Source organism: Lithobates pipiens, unplaced genomic scaffold (genome assembly GCF_037356315.1).
Source record: "Lithobates pipiens isolate NorthernLeopardFrog02 unplaced genomic scaffold, aLitPip1_a1.2 Scaffold_11, whole genome shotgun sequence".
NCBI classification, from domain to species: domain Eukaryota; kingdom Metazoa; phylum Chordata; class Amphibia; order Anura; family Ranidae; genus Lithobates; species Lithobates pipiens.
The window spans coordinates 8,155,149-8,171,716 of record NW_027507696.1 but is presented as its reverse complement, the minus strand read 5'-3'; the positions used below and the strand labels follow the sequence as shown (position 1 = coordinate 8,171,716).

Genomic DNA, 16,568 nt, shown 5'->3' with positions numbered 1-16,568 from the left:
GCACTGATATTTAGAGGCAATTCTATGTTTATACAAGATTCTAAAGAAGTTTTTTCGAGGTTGAGACCTGCAATGCGACTCATCACCCCAGAGTTTTTATAAAATTTCTTCCAAGCATACAACAGTTTATGATTCCTAAATCTTGCTCCCCAAAAGGTAATCTCCTAGTGGTCACATTAAAAAATGACCCTTTTTTTGTCCCATTCTTCCAAGTTAATAGATTGTCCGCAGGTTATTGTATTTCTAGTGAGCACATTCCCATCCGTCCCTTCTCCGATCCTTCTAGCCCACTGATACAAGCACACTGAATGTGGTCAGATGTCAGGAAACTCACCCAAATTGCAGCGAGGACATGCCAACTCTATGCAGTGTCCCTGATGGAACTAAAGTCCAGAACCCATATGCTGAAAGCGAAGACCACCACCATTTCTTATGACAGGGGCCCCATAGCTGAGAACATCAGCAAAGTGGAAATGTAGATAAAAGTAGAGTGACTAGAAAATATTCTCCTCACTTAGGGATTTGTGTTGCAATATGTATATATACTTTTAGCAAATGTGTGTTATCTAGAACAGTTGTGATTTTAAAATCCATACTTTCTTGTTGACATTGTATTTGCCTGAGAAGCTTTATGAAAGCAATTTATTTATATTGCATGCAGCAGATTATACGTGTGGTTATTGAGAAATCTTTTTATAACTGAAATAGGTAGCGCTATTTAAAATAAGTTTGCACTGTACTTTTATTTACTTAGTAAGAATAGGAAAGTTATGCTGCATTTACTAAGGCAAAGAGCAAGGTGTAATGCCAGTCATATACTGTATGTAGTAATCTGGAAACTTACTGTCAGCAAGCGATCACAAAGGAACCGGATGGCCTACACAATATGCCACCCATACATTCAAATGTTTTCCAGTTTTGAGCAAAACAAATAATTAAAATTGCTCCAAAATAAAAAAAAATAAAAATGGAAATCATTTCAAAAAAATGTTGTCAGTTCAAAACATTTTCAATCAATTGCTGCCCAAATTTTTTATTGTCGAGATGCGTGATTTAAAAAAAAAAAAGAAAGAAAGAAAGAAAAAAAAAAAAGCACACACTGACTACTCCCTTCCCTCTCCTCGATAAAGGGTTTTGCCTGATGGGTAGAAGTTTTCCAACAAAAAATACTTCCCATATGGAAGGCATGTCATCCCCGTACATACCGTACTTAAATGATATGTTCACCTTTTAAAGAAAAAAAAATAATAAAAAGGCATATATTTTTTCAGGAAAAAAATTAATAAAAATGTGCATTGATTATTTTTTTCCTGCAGGAGCCTGAAAACCATTGCACCTACGATCAATGGGTCAGGGGTGAAATGCCAGGCTTCTGCACACTAGACTTGTGCAATTTATCATTCAACGAAATTCAAATTAACAAAAACTCGTTTAATTTTTCCCGAATGCAAGAACGAAAAACCCAAAACAATAACTAATAAGAACTATTGCCAACTATTAAATTATAGGTATTGGAATCTCCTTTCAAATTTGGCTGTTAGTGAACGTAATGAATACAAAGTTATCAGAAGTTAAGAATTGTCCAAAATAACGAATGTCGCATCTGAACGAATGGAAAGTAACAAATAATAATAAAAAAAAAGTTTTATTATTATTATTTATTATTAATTTTGTTCCGTTCCATTCATTTAGATGCGGCATTCATTATTTCAGATAATTTGTGCTCAGCTGCTCACTGAGAGGCTGAAACAGCCATCAGTCCAGGCACCCGGCGGATCCAGAGTCGGTGATGATGCGGTGCCTAGCCTGATCTGTGCGATGTCAGCAGAGAGCGGACTTCAGGCGGCTCTCTGCTGAAAACGGGTCACTGGAGCGCAAAAAAAATTGCACTCCTGTGAACCCGTAGGAGAAGCCCAGCCAAAAGAGCTCAGGCTAGACTTCTCCTTAAAAGGACCCCCTAAATAATGGTAACTTACAATAACCAAACAGCAGTTGTGTTACATTGTTGCAACTCACTAAAGTACGTTTATAGGTAAAACTTTTTATTCTTTTAGTTTTGGATTGAGTGGGAGAGGGTTAGCACCCCTGTCAGGTTGTACTGCTTTTTTGGGATACCGTTAGAGAGACTTTCCTGAATTTTCTGGAGAGCGCATATTAGCAGACACGAAACATGGCGAAATCTGCAACAAGGAAACAATGAAAAGCTGACGGGTGTTCTAGCATTCCCCTACTTAACCTAAAAACACATATTTACTTTTGTATACGTTGCTGTTGGAAGTTTTCGTCACTTCCTGGCTGGTGAGAAAAGTTGTCCCCAGGTCAGTAAGCGAGGGGGAAATCTCTAAGCCCTTGTACATACGGTCGGACATTCCCACAACAAAATCTGTCGGATTTTGTCCGACCGATTTTGTCCGAAACTGGTGTTGCATACACACGGTCGGACAAAGTTGTCGGAAAATCCGATCGTTCGAAACGTGATGCCGTTATTTCGTTATGATGGGACTACGTTCAGGCTAGTAGCCAATAGCTTTGGTCTAGGAATTTGATCTGAGCATGCGTGGCACTTTGTCCGATCGGAATTCTCTACACACAATCAGACAAAGTCCGATCGGATCATGTTGTCGGAAAATTTTTATATCCAGCTCCCAAACTTTGTTGGTCGGACATTCCAACGGAAAAAGTCTGATGGAGCCCAAACACAGTCGGATTATCCAACAACACAGTCCGATCGGACATTTTCTGTCAGAATGTCCGACCGTGTGTACAAGGGCTTAGGCTAGGTTCACATCTGTGTGGGAATGTGTGTAATTTGCATGCATTCCCACACTCTTAAGTGGCACCCCCACACACAGAAAAACATAATGCGCTTTCCCACGCACGGAAAAAAACAAAATTCTGAAAAAGGGAAGAGAAAGAAGAAGAGGAGGGGGAAGCAGGAATCTTTTTTTTTTTTCCTGCAGGACATGCAGGTAAATTGAATAAATGCCCATAAATCCCCAAAATGGTAAATGCCCATTGAAATGAATTTGATGCCGTGCCCATGCAAGCTCATCTTGCAGAGCTGCATAGATGTGAACCTAGGGCTAAGGCCACTTGTGCATGGAACTGATTTTTGAACACATGTACGTGCGTATAGGCGCTAAAGTACTTTCGAACAACGCTGATTTTTATTTTATTTTTTTAAATGGTGAAATTACACAGGGCTTGTTTATGCACTGTGTGCACAGGCACAATTAAAACAATGGGCTGCATTTTAGATCAGCAAAAAAAATTAAAAATAAAATACCGTATGCCTGAAACAGAGCCTAAAGAGGCCTAAAGGAGCCACAGACACCAGTAATACCTGACAGCGAAAAATAAAATAAAAATAAATACCGTATGCCTGAAACAGAGCCGAAAGAGGCCTAAAGGAGCCACAGACACCAGTAATACCTGACAGCAAAAAATAAATAAAATAAATACTGTATGCCTGAAACAGAGCCTAAAGAGGCCTAAAGGAGCCACAGACACCAGTAATACCTGACAGCAAAAAAAATAAAAATAAAAATAAATACCGTATGCCTGAAACAGAGCCGAAAGAGGCCTAAAGGAGCCACAGACACCAGTAATACCTGACAGCAAAAAATAAATAAAATAAATACTGTATGCCTGAAACAGAGCCGAAAGAGGCCTAAAGGAGCCACAGACACCAGTAATACCTGACAGCAAAAAATAAATAAAATAAATACCGTATGCCTGAAACAGAGCCTAAAGAGGCCTAAAGGAGCCATAGACACCAGTAATACCTGACAGGGGCTCCAATCCTTCCCCACTCTATCCAAAATTGAACAAAATGTATTGGCTGCAGATACATAAAAACGGATGAAAGTCTGAAATCTGAAAGATTTCTAGAAACCATCAATGCTCTTTCACTGCCTTAATAAATGAGCATCTGTTTCTTAAAAATCTTGTTTTCAAGCAGTTTAGTGCGCAAAGACTTCAATGGTATTTCATTTTCTTGCTTACAGGGCTAACTTAAATTGCAGTGACTGAAGAGGCAGTTAACTCCTATGTTACCATGAAAGACACACAGCAGTTTGGGCACCAATCAGAATTTTTGTTCCCCCTATTTTTTTTTTTTTTTTTTTTTTTCGCTTTCATTTTTTTATTACTTTTTTTTTTTTTTTTTTTACTTTTTACTCTCCCGATTTAAAGCTTTCTCACTAAGGAACCTTCAACACCTTGAAATCCAATCTTCCTTTGCATGCAAATGTAGCTGCATTTCATGAAGAATTTTTAACCCTTGTCAATGCATTCTATTTTTTATTTAAAGAAAGAAAAAAGAAAACTTTGTGTATGTGTTTTAAAATAAAAAAAAAGAAGCATGTAACCATAAGTTGTTGCATTTGAAAAAAAAAAAATGATTAATAAAGGCCTTTCCCAAATAAGTTGTACTGACCATTTTTTTTTTTTTTAAATATGGTATTTTACAGTGCACTGCTCACACTGCCCTTTTTGGGGGGAGGTCACAATGTCACCGTGGGTTGGGGAGTCAGGCAGGTAGTCAGGCAAGTAGACAGGGTAGAGTAGACAGGCAGGTCAGGGTGTTGCCAAGTTTTGCATGCATGGCACTGAACCAGCTTATTTTAACCTTGCAGGCAATAAAAGCGAAAATGGAGGAACTTAGGCCTCTGATACCAGTGTTGGAAGAGTACAAAGCCGATGCCAAATTGGTATTGCAGTTTAAGGAGGAGGTCCAGAATCTGACGTCAGTTCTTAACGAGCTTCAGGAGGAGATTGGCGCCTATGACTACGAAGAACTGCAGAGCAGAGTGTCCAATCTTGAAGAAAGGCTCCGTGCATGCATGCAAAAATTAGGTAGGCTCAGACACGTCACAATGGCAAAACCCCGCTATGCCCATTCACACAAAAGACTGTAGCTAGCGTTTAGAGACACCTCAACTGCAGTTGGGTAGCAAGAATGCACAAGCAATTCTTTCTGTGCTGTGGACTAGTCATTAGATTAGCTAGCCAGACTGAAAGATTTGTGGGGTACATGTGATAACTGACTCTGTTTTACGTCTACATTCTACTTCCACCATCTTTTTTCGCATCTTTCCAAGGGCTTGAGTACACGGGCATTTGTTCATTTTGTTCATACCAAACTGCTTTTATTCCGATACACTTCAGTTGGAATGTAAAAGCAGCTTGACGCTATTTAGAAGTAGGTCAAACATGAACAATCAGGAGGGCATGACAAATCATGGGGCCCCCAGGCAATAGGAGATTATGGGGCCCCCGGGCAATAGGAGATTATGAGGCCCCCAGGCAATAGGAGATTATGGGGCCCCCCGGGCAATAGGAGATTATGGGGCCCCCCGGGCAATAGGAGATTATGGGGCCCCCGGGCAATAGGAGATTATGGGGCTCCCGGGCAATAGAAGATTATGGGGCGTCCGGGCAATAGGAGATTATGGGGCTCCCGGGCAATAGGAGATTATGGGGCCCCCGGGCAATAGGAGATTATGGGGCCCCCAGGCAATAGGAGATTATGAGGCCCCCAGGCAATAGGAGATTATGGGCCCCCCCCCGGGCAATAGAAGATTATGGGGTTCCCGGGCAATAGGAGATTATGGGGTTCCCGGGCAATAGAAGATTATGGGGCCCCCGGGCAATAGAAGATTATGGTGCCCCCCGGGCAATAGGAGATTATGGGGCTCCCGGGCAATAGAAGATTATGGGGCCCCCGGGCAATAGGAGATTATGGGGCTCCCGGGCAATAGAAGATTATGGGGCTCCCGGGCAATAGAAGATTATGGGGCTCCCGGGCAATAGGAGATTATGGGGCCCCCGAGCAATAGAATATTATGGGGCTCCCGGGCAATAGGAGATTATGGGGCCCCTGGGCAATAGATTATGGGGCCACACAGTATACACACACACACACATACAGTATACACACAGACACACAATATGCACACACAGTATACACACACAGAATACATATACACACACAGAATACACACACTGAAAAGGTACTGGAGAGGCGGGGCAGCTATAATCTTGGGATTTTTTTTAAAAAACACAGATTTTTACATATTGTCCCTGGTTTTATTGAGGCTGGCAACCCTGATGGGGCCCCTCGGACATTGCCCGAGTGCCCAAATGGTCAGTCCGCCCCTGTCATCTACACATGCCTTCCATTACAAGAAAGCAATGTATATAGTACATGACAAGGACAAAGTCATCTTGGCTCGCCACAAGAAAAAAATAATAATAATAATATATATATATATATATATATATATATATAATATTATATAGAAATAACAGCAATTCTGTTGTGGTTAGATTAGGCTACAGGCACACTGGGGTTGATTTATTAAAACTGGAGAGTGCAATACAAGCAAAATGTTTCCTTTTTAATTCCTATTGGACTTGTCACACCACCGCACTGTGGGTACAGTTTTGAAAAGTCCTGCGTGCTGCATCTTTGGTGCGGTTTTGAAAGCCACGCCAAAAAGGCAGCTTCCCATGGGAAAAATCGGGGTAAAAACACAGTGATTTCCATTTTTGAGTCACAGAGGTCCATTTTTTTTTTTTTTTTTTTTTTACAGGCGCAGGCAATCCAAAAATGCACCAGCAAAAAATGCACAGGAAATAGCAAAATTGCGGTAAAATAGGCATATGCGTTTTTTCCTGTGATTTTGCTATAGGGCCCTAAACAAGCTGAATTTAGAAGCCGATTGACTACCATGTGCAGCCGCACCAGATTTTGCATGCTCCAGTTTTAGTAAATCAACCCCACTGTATCCACATCCTGTGAGGATCAAATTATGGAGCGAGATTGGTTTTTAAAGTGGAAGTAAACCCATGGATTTAAACAGTTAAAAAAAAAAAAGGCATGCCGGGAATGCTAACTACACATTGGCCGTGCTCTCAGCCAAACTATCAAACCATCCAATGGCTGGTGTCATAACGGATCACATGTGGAACACCATAGCAGTTGAAGATTAAACAGAGGCAAAGATGGCAGCTTCCTTGGCTGAAAACGATAGCGGAGTTTACTTCCACTTTAAATGTGAAGGCCGAGGGGCTATCATCCCTATCCTTGCTTCACCATTTTGAGTTGCTGACCTGAACAAATAAGCAGGACTCGAAATTAAAGTTTACAAACCTTTCTGGATGCATGTTTGTTCCCGTTCACCAAGTAGTAATGAAGTAAGGATCAGCGTAGACAGCGGCGCCTGTCTTTCGGCAAATATCTCCTAAACCGTGTAGGTTTAGGAGATATTTCTTGGACCTACAGGTAAGCCTTAATCTAGGCTTACCTGTAGGTTAAAGTGGTTTGTAAGGGTTTACAACCACTTTAATTTCTCTCTATTTGTCCTGTTTACCATCATCATTGAAAGTGAAAAAAAAAAAAAAAAGAAAAGAAAAATCCCAAATTTTGGGTTGACACCAGAACATGAGTAGAGTAGAAATTTTCCAATAGAAACACTAGTTCTGCTGACACCCAGTGATCCCCTCAATTTGGAGGTACTTCCTCATTTCCTGTTTTGGCTATGGTGACAGGAAGTGAAGGAAAATCTTCCCAATAGGACACAAATGACAAAAAAAAAATATATAAAAAAATAAATAAATAAATAAATAAATAAAAGGGATTAAAACCCTCCCTTTCCCTATCCAAAAAGGGAAACAAAAACGTTTTACCTTTTAGTTCTACTTTAAATATCAGGGGACACAAGTACCTCCCTGGTACACTGGGACTTTATGGGTGAACAAAAAGAAAATCATATATCATAAAATATCATTTATTTGGAAGAATAGTTAAAACACACATGTGATGACAAACATGGCAGTAGTTTGTACAATACATTTTATATAAAAACAACGAGGAGATGTTTGCACATGATACATTGTTACAAATTCCAATGACCGTAAAATTCCCTCCTTTAGTCCCCAACATGTTTCAGGAAAAAAATCTCCCTTCCTCAGGGGCGTTATAGGAGAAGGTATAAATACATTCGACATTGAATTGTGAAGAAATATTTTAAAATAAGGTTTGCATAGAAAAATACGTTTGCCGCTGTTTGTCCATCGAAAAAAAAAAACGATGAACCCCGCCTGGGCTCGGAACAGCCCTCACAAAGGTCCCCACGGGATAACCACTATGGAGCAGCCACAGAAAAGCCTTGGAGGAGGTGTGTGGACACAAGTGGCTGGGACGTTGCTGGTCCCGAGAGGCAAGACTTTTGCAGTCATTGGAATTTGTAACCATGTATCATGTGCAAACATCTCCTTGTTGTTTCATATAAAATGTAAAACTGCTACCATGTTTGCCATTACACGCGTTTTAACTATTCCTCTAAATATATGATATTTTATGATAGATGATTTTCTTTTTGTTCGCCCATAAAGTCCCAGTGTACCGGGGGGGGGTACTTGTTAGGGTCCCTTCTTAGGGTCCTTATACCATAATTATTTGGGATGTTGGCAACACTCCATTGAGAAAAGATCAATTCTTTTTGTGGTTCACCACTTATACTTTAAGACCCCGTTCACACTGGGGCTTTCAGGTGCTTTAGCTTTAAAAAAAAAGGCCTGTAAAGCGCCTGAAAGAAGCCGCAACTGCAATCCCAATGTAAAAGCCCGATTTCTTTCACACTGAGGCGCTGCGCTGGCAGGGCGTCAAAGTCCTGCAAGCAGCTTCTTTGAAGTGCTTTTGGAGCGGTGAATACACCGCTCCTAAAGCGCCCCTTCCTATTGAAATCAATGGGAAGCGCCTGCAGAACGCCTGAAAAACGCTTTTGGCAGCAGCGCTTTGCAAAATGCTGGTAAAGGGCTGCTAGTTTAAGCGGCGCTTTACGAGCGTTTTTCGGGGGCTGACATTGTGAAAGGGCTCTTAAAGCACTCAGGGCTTTCACATTGGGACTGCAGATGAGGCCTCTTTCAGGCGCTTTTTTTAACGCTAAAGTGCCTGAAAAACGCCAGAGCGTGAAAGGGGTCTAAATATAAAGCATTCACAGATTCACAAAATGTTATTAACCACTTGCCAACCAGGTGCCGTCATAAGGTGGCAGGTCGACTCGTTCTCATGAATCACCGTAGCTGTACAGCGGTCCCTTTAACAGCTACAGCGGGTGCTCACCTGCCAATGCATGTGGCCGATGGCTGCCAGCGATCGCTCCACAAGAAGCCAGAATGGGGATCTGTCCATGTAAACAGATACCCATTCTGACAGGGGAGTTCAGAGTGATTGTCTGTTCCTAGTGATTACAAACCACGATCACTCTATACTCCCAGTCAGTACCCTCCCCCCCCCCCCCCACAGTTAAAAACACCTCCCAGGGAACACATTTAACTACTTGATCTCTCCCTAGTATTAACCCCTTCCCTGCCAGTGACATTTATACAGTAATCAGTGCATTTGTATAGCACTGATCGCTGTATAAATGTCAATGGTCCCAAAAAAGTGTCCAATCTGTCCACTGCAATGTCGAAGTCCTGCTAAAAATCGTTGATCACCGCCATTACTAGTAAAAAAAAATGTAAAAGTGGGAAAAATCTGTTCCCTATTTTGTAAAAGCTAAAACTTTTGAGCAAACCAATGTGCGCTTATTGAGATTTTTTTTTTTTTTTTTAACCAAAAATATGTAGAAGAATACGTATTGGCCTAAAATGATAAAGACATTTTTATTTTTTGGGGGGGATATTATAGCAAAAAGTTAAAAAATATTTTTTTCTCAAAATGGTGGGCCTTTGTTTATATCGAAAAACAATAAAAACATCAGGAGGCGATCAAATATCAAATAATTTTGTTTTGGTACAGCATCACACATGCAATTGTCCGTTAAAGCGAAGCAGTACCGTATTGCAAAAAAAATGGTCTGGTCATTAAAGAGGAAGTAAACCCTGATGGGTGTTACTTCCTCTTTGATTCCCTGCAAAGGTAAAGCATAATGGACTACTATGCATCGCATCGCATCGCATAGTAGTCCATTATGTGTCACTTACCTGACACAGGAGCCAGTGAAGTCACCGCTGTCCCCTGTAGTCCGGAGCATCCATCTTCTCGGTGGGTCTAGCTGCTCCGCCGCTGTCATTCGGCGAAGCCGCCACTCCCGCGCATGCGCACGGGAGCCGCCACTCGCGGCATATCGCTGTTGACAGCGGCGCACTCAGTGCGCCTGTGCGCCGCTGTCTACAGCACATGCGCGGTAGACAGCGGTGCCTGTCTTTCGGCAAATATCTCCTAAACTGTGTAAGTTTAGGAGATATTTCTTGGACCTACAGGTAAGCCTTAATCTAGGCTTACCTGTAGGTCAAAGTTGGTTGTAAGGGTTTACAACCACTTTAAGGGTGCAAATCTTTCGGTCCTTAAGTGGTTAAAGGATATGCACACTTTTAAAAACACACTAGGCTTGCAGATATTCCCCATATTATTTTCCACTTTGTGACCTTTCATCAAAGCCTCCAAAGAGTTCAGATGTTGTGTTTACTTGAAGCCATATTGCAAGGTGGAGGAGATCATGCAGGCTAATAGACTTACCCGCATTTAGCACAGGCCCCAATGTATGACAACATGAGGCCCTAGAAAATAATTAGGACGGTCACCTTAAAGGAATTAAGGTGAAAAAATGTGTGTGTAGGCATAGCTAATAAAATGGGTGTCTCTTTACAGCCTTTCTAAACAAATGGCCAGTTTACTGTCCTTCAGACTTAAGGGGGGGCCGGACAGTGGCCAATAGGAATAGAAAATGTCCTGGTGTCCAGTGGGAATAAATAGTGCCCTATCTTTAGTGTCAGTGGAGGAATAGTGCCCAGTCACTGCTATCATTGAGAGGAATAGTGCCCTTTTGTTTATGTCAGCTGGAGTAATAATGGCCCATTGTTTGTGTCAGTGGGAAAAATAGTGCCCCGTCATTGGGGTCAACGGAAGGAACTTTGCCCCATCGCTGGTAATAGTGGGAGAAATTGTACCCTTTTTTTGGTGTCAGTGGGATGAATAGTGCCCCATCATTGGTGTCAATGAAAGTGTCAGTGAGAGGAATTATGGCCCATTGTTGGTGTCAGTGGATAGAACAGACCCCAAGGGCCCGTATAAAGGCAAGCAAAGGGCCGCATGTGGCGACCACCATTTTAGACAAAATAGATCCTAGGGGTACACTGATGAGAAAATGGTAGTAAGTCTACCTAAAATTTGTGGCGTGAGTGTTGAAGCCCACTTTTTTTGCCACAGCATATACAATGCTGTAAAAAAAAGTGTTTGCCCCTTTTTTGATTTTTGATTTATTTTTTGCATATTTGTCACACTTAAATGACAAATTATTACACAAAGATAACCCGAGTAAATACAAAATGCAGTTTTTAAATGATGGTTTCATTTATTAAGGAAAAAAATCTGTCCAAACCTGCCTGGCTTTATGTGAAAAGTAATTTCCCCCTAAACCTAATAACTGGTTGTGCCACCCTTGGGGGCAACACTTGCAATCAAGCGTTTGCAATAACTGGCAATAAGTCTTTCAGAATGCTGTGGAACAATTTTGGCACACTCTTCTATGCAGAATTGTTTTAATTCAGCCACATTGGAGAGTTTTCCAGCATGAATGGCCTGTGTAAGGTCATGATACAGCGGGCTCAATTGGATTTAAGTCCGGGCTTTGACTAGGCCACTCCAAAACCTCAATTTTGCTTTGTTTGAACCATTTGGAGGAGGACTTGCTGTTGTGTTTTGGATCATTATCCTGCTACATAACCCAAGTGCACTTAAGCTTGAGGTCATGAACTGATGGCCCGACATTCTCCTTTGGGATTTTCTGGCTCAGAATTCAATGTTCCATCAATTATGGTAAGTCATTCAGATCCTGAACCATGACCATCACGCTACCACCACCATGTTTGACTTATGATGTTCTTGTTATGAAATAGTTTTATGCCAGATGTAACGGGACGCACACCTTCCAAAAAAGTTAAATGTTTGTCTCAATAGTCCACAGAATATTTGCCTAAAAGTCTTGGGGATAATGAAGATGTTTTTTTGGTAAATGTGAGATGAGCCTTTGTGTTCTTTTTGGTCAGCAGTGGCTTTGGCCTTGGAACTCTCCCGTGGAAGCCATTTTTGCCCAATCTCTTTCTTATTGTTGAATCATGAACACTGATCCTACCTGAGACAAGTGAGGCCTGTAGTTCTTTAGATGTTGTGGGTTCTTTTATGACCTCATTGATGAGTCGTCGTCATGCTCTTGGAGTAATTTTTGTAGGCCGGACACTCCTGGGAAGGTTCACCACTGTTCCAAGTGGCCTCCATTTGTGGATAATGGCTCTCCTCATGGTTTAATTAATTAATTAATTAAGTTCCAAAGCCTTAGAAACGGCTTTGAAACCCTTTCTAGACCAATACATGTCCATTACTTTATTTCTAATCTGTTCTTGATTTTGTGGCATGATGTGCGGCTTTTTGTGATCTGTTAGCGTGCTTCACTTTATTAGACAGCTTCTATTTAAATTTCTTGATTTAACGAGTCTGGCAGTAACCTCTTTGTCTCCCTGCAAAGGTAAAGCATAATGGACTACTATGCATCGCATCGCATCGCATAGTAGCCCATTATGTGTCACTTGCCTGACACAGGAGTCTCTGTCCCCTGTAGTCTGGAGCATCCATCTTCTTCTGGGTATCGCTGCTCTGGCCACTCACAGCGCCGGAGCAGCGATGACGTCACTCCCGCGCATGCGCACGGGAGCCGCCACTAACGGCATATCACGGCATGCGCCGTAGACAGCTGTCACTGTCACTGTCTTTTAGTAAATATCTCCTAAACCGTGTAGGTTTAGGAGATATTTCTGGGACCTACAGGTAAGCCTTAATTTAGCCTTAATTTAGGCTTACCTGTAGGTCAAAGTGGTTTGTAAGGGTTTACAACCACTTTAACTCATCTTTCCCAAAAAAAAGTGGTTAATCACAGTTCACTCATGATTCAGCATGGGAGGGGGCAATTACCTTTTCATATGTGGCCAGGCAGGTTTGAACAGCTTTTTTCCCTTAATATATTAAATAATAATTTAAAAACTGCATCTTGGATTTACTTGGGCTATCTTTGTGTAATATTACATTTTTTGATCTGAATCATTAAAGTGTGAGAAATATGCAAATACTTTTTCACAACACTGTATGTGTTGTGCGGGGCCATCTTTAACATTGACCGGACCCTGGGCAAACATTTTCTTGGGCCCCCCTCTTCCATGCAATTTCGCTCTCCACATGCTTTAAATAGCAGCTAGACTCAAAATCAGTCTACTGATTTATATCAGGCAGTGATTGTGATTGGTTGCCAGAGGTTACAGTGTATCATTACCACTTACTGACTGGCTGCTAGAGGTTACAGCAAACATTATGGCTCTTAATACTGCTGATTGATTGCTAGAGGTTACTGAACATCTATATACCACTCAGTAATTGGTTGTTAGAGGTTACTGCACACCATTACTGCTCACTGATTGGTTGCAAGAGGGTAATGCACAGCATTACTGCTCACTGATTGGTTGCTAAAGGTCACAGCACATCATCTCCTCACTGCCTGCCTGCGTATTTACATGCACCAAAATTCAGGATGCTGTGGTGCTATGTTATTTTGAAGAAGGGTTCCACCTCCAATTTGCTTACTTTTGCAGAACAGGCTGATGTTAGGCTGAATTAGACATGTGAAATTAGCTTTATGCGAATCGATAATTCGTACAAATTTCCGTAAATTCGTACATTCGGGAGGATCCGAAATACGAATTGCTATGCTCCCAAATTTTGTACGAAATATGAAATTTCATTTACGAATTTCAGGTTCCAAAATTTCTTTACAATGGAAACCTGACTGGTGTTTTGTTGACCAATCAGAGGTTTTCTTCTGCTTCTGAGTGAGCAGAAAGAACACAGGGATGGTGGGAGCCCCTCATAATATGCACAGCACAGGGATGGTGGGAGCCCCTCATAATATACACAGCACAGGGATGGTGGGAGCCCCTCATAATGAGCACAGCACAGGGATGGTGGGAGCCCCTCATAATATGCACAGCACAGGGATGGTGGGAGCCCCTCATAATGAGCGCAGCACAGGGATGGTGGGAGCCCCTCATAATAAATTCATCATAACGAATGTTTGTAATTGTTACAAAAAGTTAATGAACCTAACGAAATTTCGTATTTCGTACGAATCCAAACTGAATTTCGGACACGAATTACGAAATACGAGGTAACGGCTAATACGGAATGGAACAAACCTAAAACAAATTTATTGACAGCGCACATGTCTAATATGAATGCTGCCTCTATTTACATATCAATGTAAGTCCACTACTATTTATATATTAATGCCGCCACTATTTACATATCAATGCAGGTTATTTACATGTAAACACAGGGTCTGCAGGTGAGTCCCCATGTACATGGCAATAGGGCAGAGCTGGGCAGCAGCAGAAGTTTACACTGAGATATAAGGACACAGCACGGGACTTAAACTTCAAGGGACAAGGGAATTTAAACTGGGATAGTTGGCAAGTATGAGGCAGCTGCTTTGGGCCCCACTACAATGATGGCCTTAAAAACAGTCTTGGTGTTGTGCAGGAGGCAAAAGGTTAAAGCTGTGGTGGTAAAATGGACAATAGTGAGCTCTGTTTAAACACCATGACTTTCTACAAGGCTGTGTGGTTTTGCAAGGTTGTCCAATGAGAGGCATATAAAAATGATTTAGTGGAAATTCTTACCAACACCATTGCGACCATTCATGCAGGTCACCTTTAATGAAAAGGTCTCTGTTTACAGGAGCAGAGGATGCAAGATTTTGGGATTTACAGAGTAAATGTAGATGCGGTTGTCCTCTAAGGACATTGACTAGAAGGCATAAAATGCTCTGTACCAAGTGGGGATGCCAGCTTTTGTGTGCGTGTTATATTTAGGTCAGAATTCAGCTTGGTTATGCTGAGCACTTAAAAAGATTCAAGGGCAGTCTGAGCTTACACCGGAGAAAAGAGAACCAGAATGGTTCATCTTAGGCTGCAGTATGGGGCCCATTTATAATAATGAGCGGGTATCACTTGGCCTCATCACTATACTCCACAAGGCTACTTTACATGGCTGCCTGCATTATACTACCCGTTCATAAAATGCAGGCTGTGGTGTGGAATGTTCTAAAATTAGGAAGGTAATATTTTCAATTCTAGTTCTCCAGGGAAGGCCGAGCTGTGCAGCTGTTCAGGTGAGCCTTTAGAAAGACATAATTAGCAAAGAAGGTTAGCTTTGGACTGTCGTATTGCTAGTGAAGGAAAAAATATAAACTAGGTAATCACAGCCAATGCAAACCTTTCCATATATAGTAGCTACCATTCTTCTTGCCCAAAGTGCTCGGGCTTTGTGTGCCTGGTGGGCCACCTGAGGATTTTTTTTTTTCCTTTTATAAGTATGAATTGGGGCTGCAACTAACGATTATTTTCATAATCGATTAGTTGGCCGATTATTGTTTCGATTATTCGGTTAACCTCCCTGGCGGTATGATTCAGTCTGGAATAAGGTGCTGAAAGCGGTACAATTATTTTGCATGGAAATCTGGCTTTTATTTTGTAGTCCTGTAATTCTTAGGAATAACGCTCTGAAATCTCTTCAAACCAGAGTCTAGCAGACATCCCGGGTATGACAAAGTTTATAATATAATAAAGAATAATAAAAATTATTCAATAATGTAATCAAATCCAAAAAGAACTGAAAAAGGGACATGTTTTGGTTGCTATGGACAATCTCCAAATTCCAAGCAGTAAAAAACAGTATTTATAATATAAAAGTGCATGCAGGGCACTGCACAGACCACTAGGGACAAAGGGGGTGTGTATTTTTTACTACAGCACTGTAATCTGTAAGATTACAGTGCTGTGTGTGTTTTGTGTGTTTTTATTTTTTTGAATTTGCCGCCGTTCTCCGCTCCCGTGTGTCGTAACGTCGCAGGGAACGGAGCTCGGCGGCATTCGGCACTGTGAATCGAGCGGAGGACAGCTCGATCACACAGCGCGGCGGACATCGCTGGATCCAGGGGACAAGGTGAGTACCTCTCCCTGTGTCCTCCCCTGCATCGAGCGATGCCATCCCGAGTCTGGCTCGGGGTTACCGCTCTTGTAATTAAAATCCCAACCCGAGCCAGACTCGGGATTACCGCTAGGAAGGTTAATAACCTTTAAAAAAAAAAAAATGGGTCAAATTGACGTTCATTTTCAACCACAGTGACGTCCCGTCACTGTGGTTGAAAATGAACGTCAATTTGACTCACTTTTTTTGGAAATAATAGAAAACTTCTTAGGCCGCGTACACACGCGGGGACTGTTCGCTCAACTTTGTTCATCAAACAGTTTCAGCGGACAGTCCGCTCAAAATTAGCATGGACGGACTTGGCCACACACGACGAACGAACAGTCCGCTGAAACCGTGCGCGATGACGTGAACGGCACGTACGACGGGACTAGAAAACGACGTCCTATACACTGCAATGCAACCTTCGGCGTATAAATCCTTTCTGAGCATGCGCGGAACTTAGTTTGACGAACAAGCCTACACA

General features: G+C 41.7%; 1 protein-coding gene across 2 annotated transcripts in view; it reads left to right on the top strand.

Moving 5' to 3' along the window:
- Positions 1 to 16,568, top strand: part of OLFM1 (olfactomedin 1) — a 113,775-nt gene that overhangs the window by 78,977 nt on the left and 18,230 nt on the right. For both annotated transcript variants that reach the window (XM_077468403.1, XM_077468395.1), the window contains exon 4: positions 4,638 to 4,857. In XM_077468403.1, the coding sequence (XP_077324529.1) occupies positions 4,638 to 4,857 (220 nt within the window). The remainder of the gene's footprint in view (positions 1 to 4,637; positions 4,858 to 16,568) is intronic.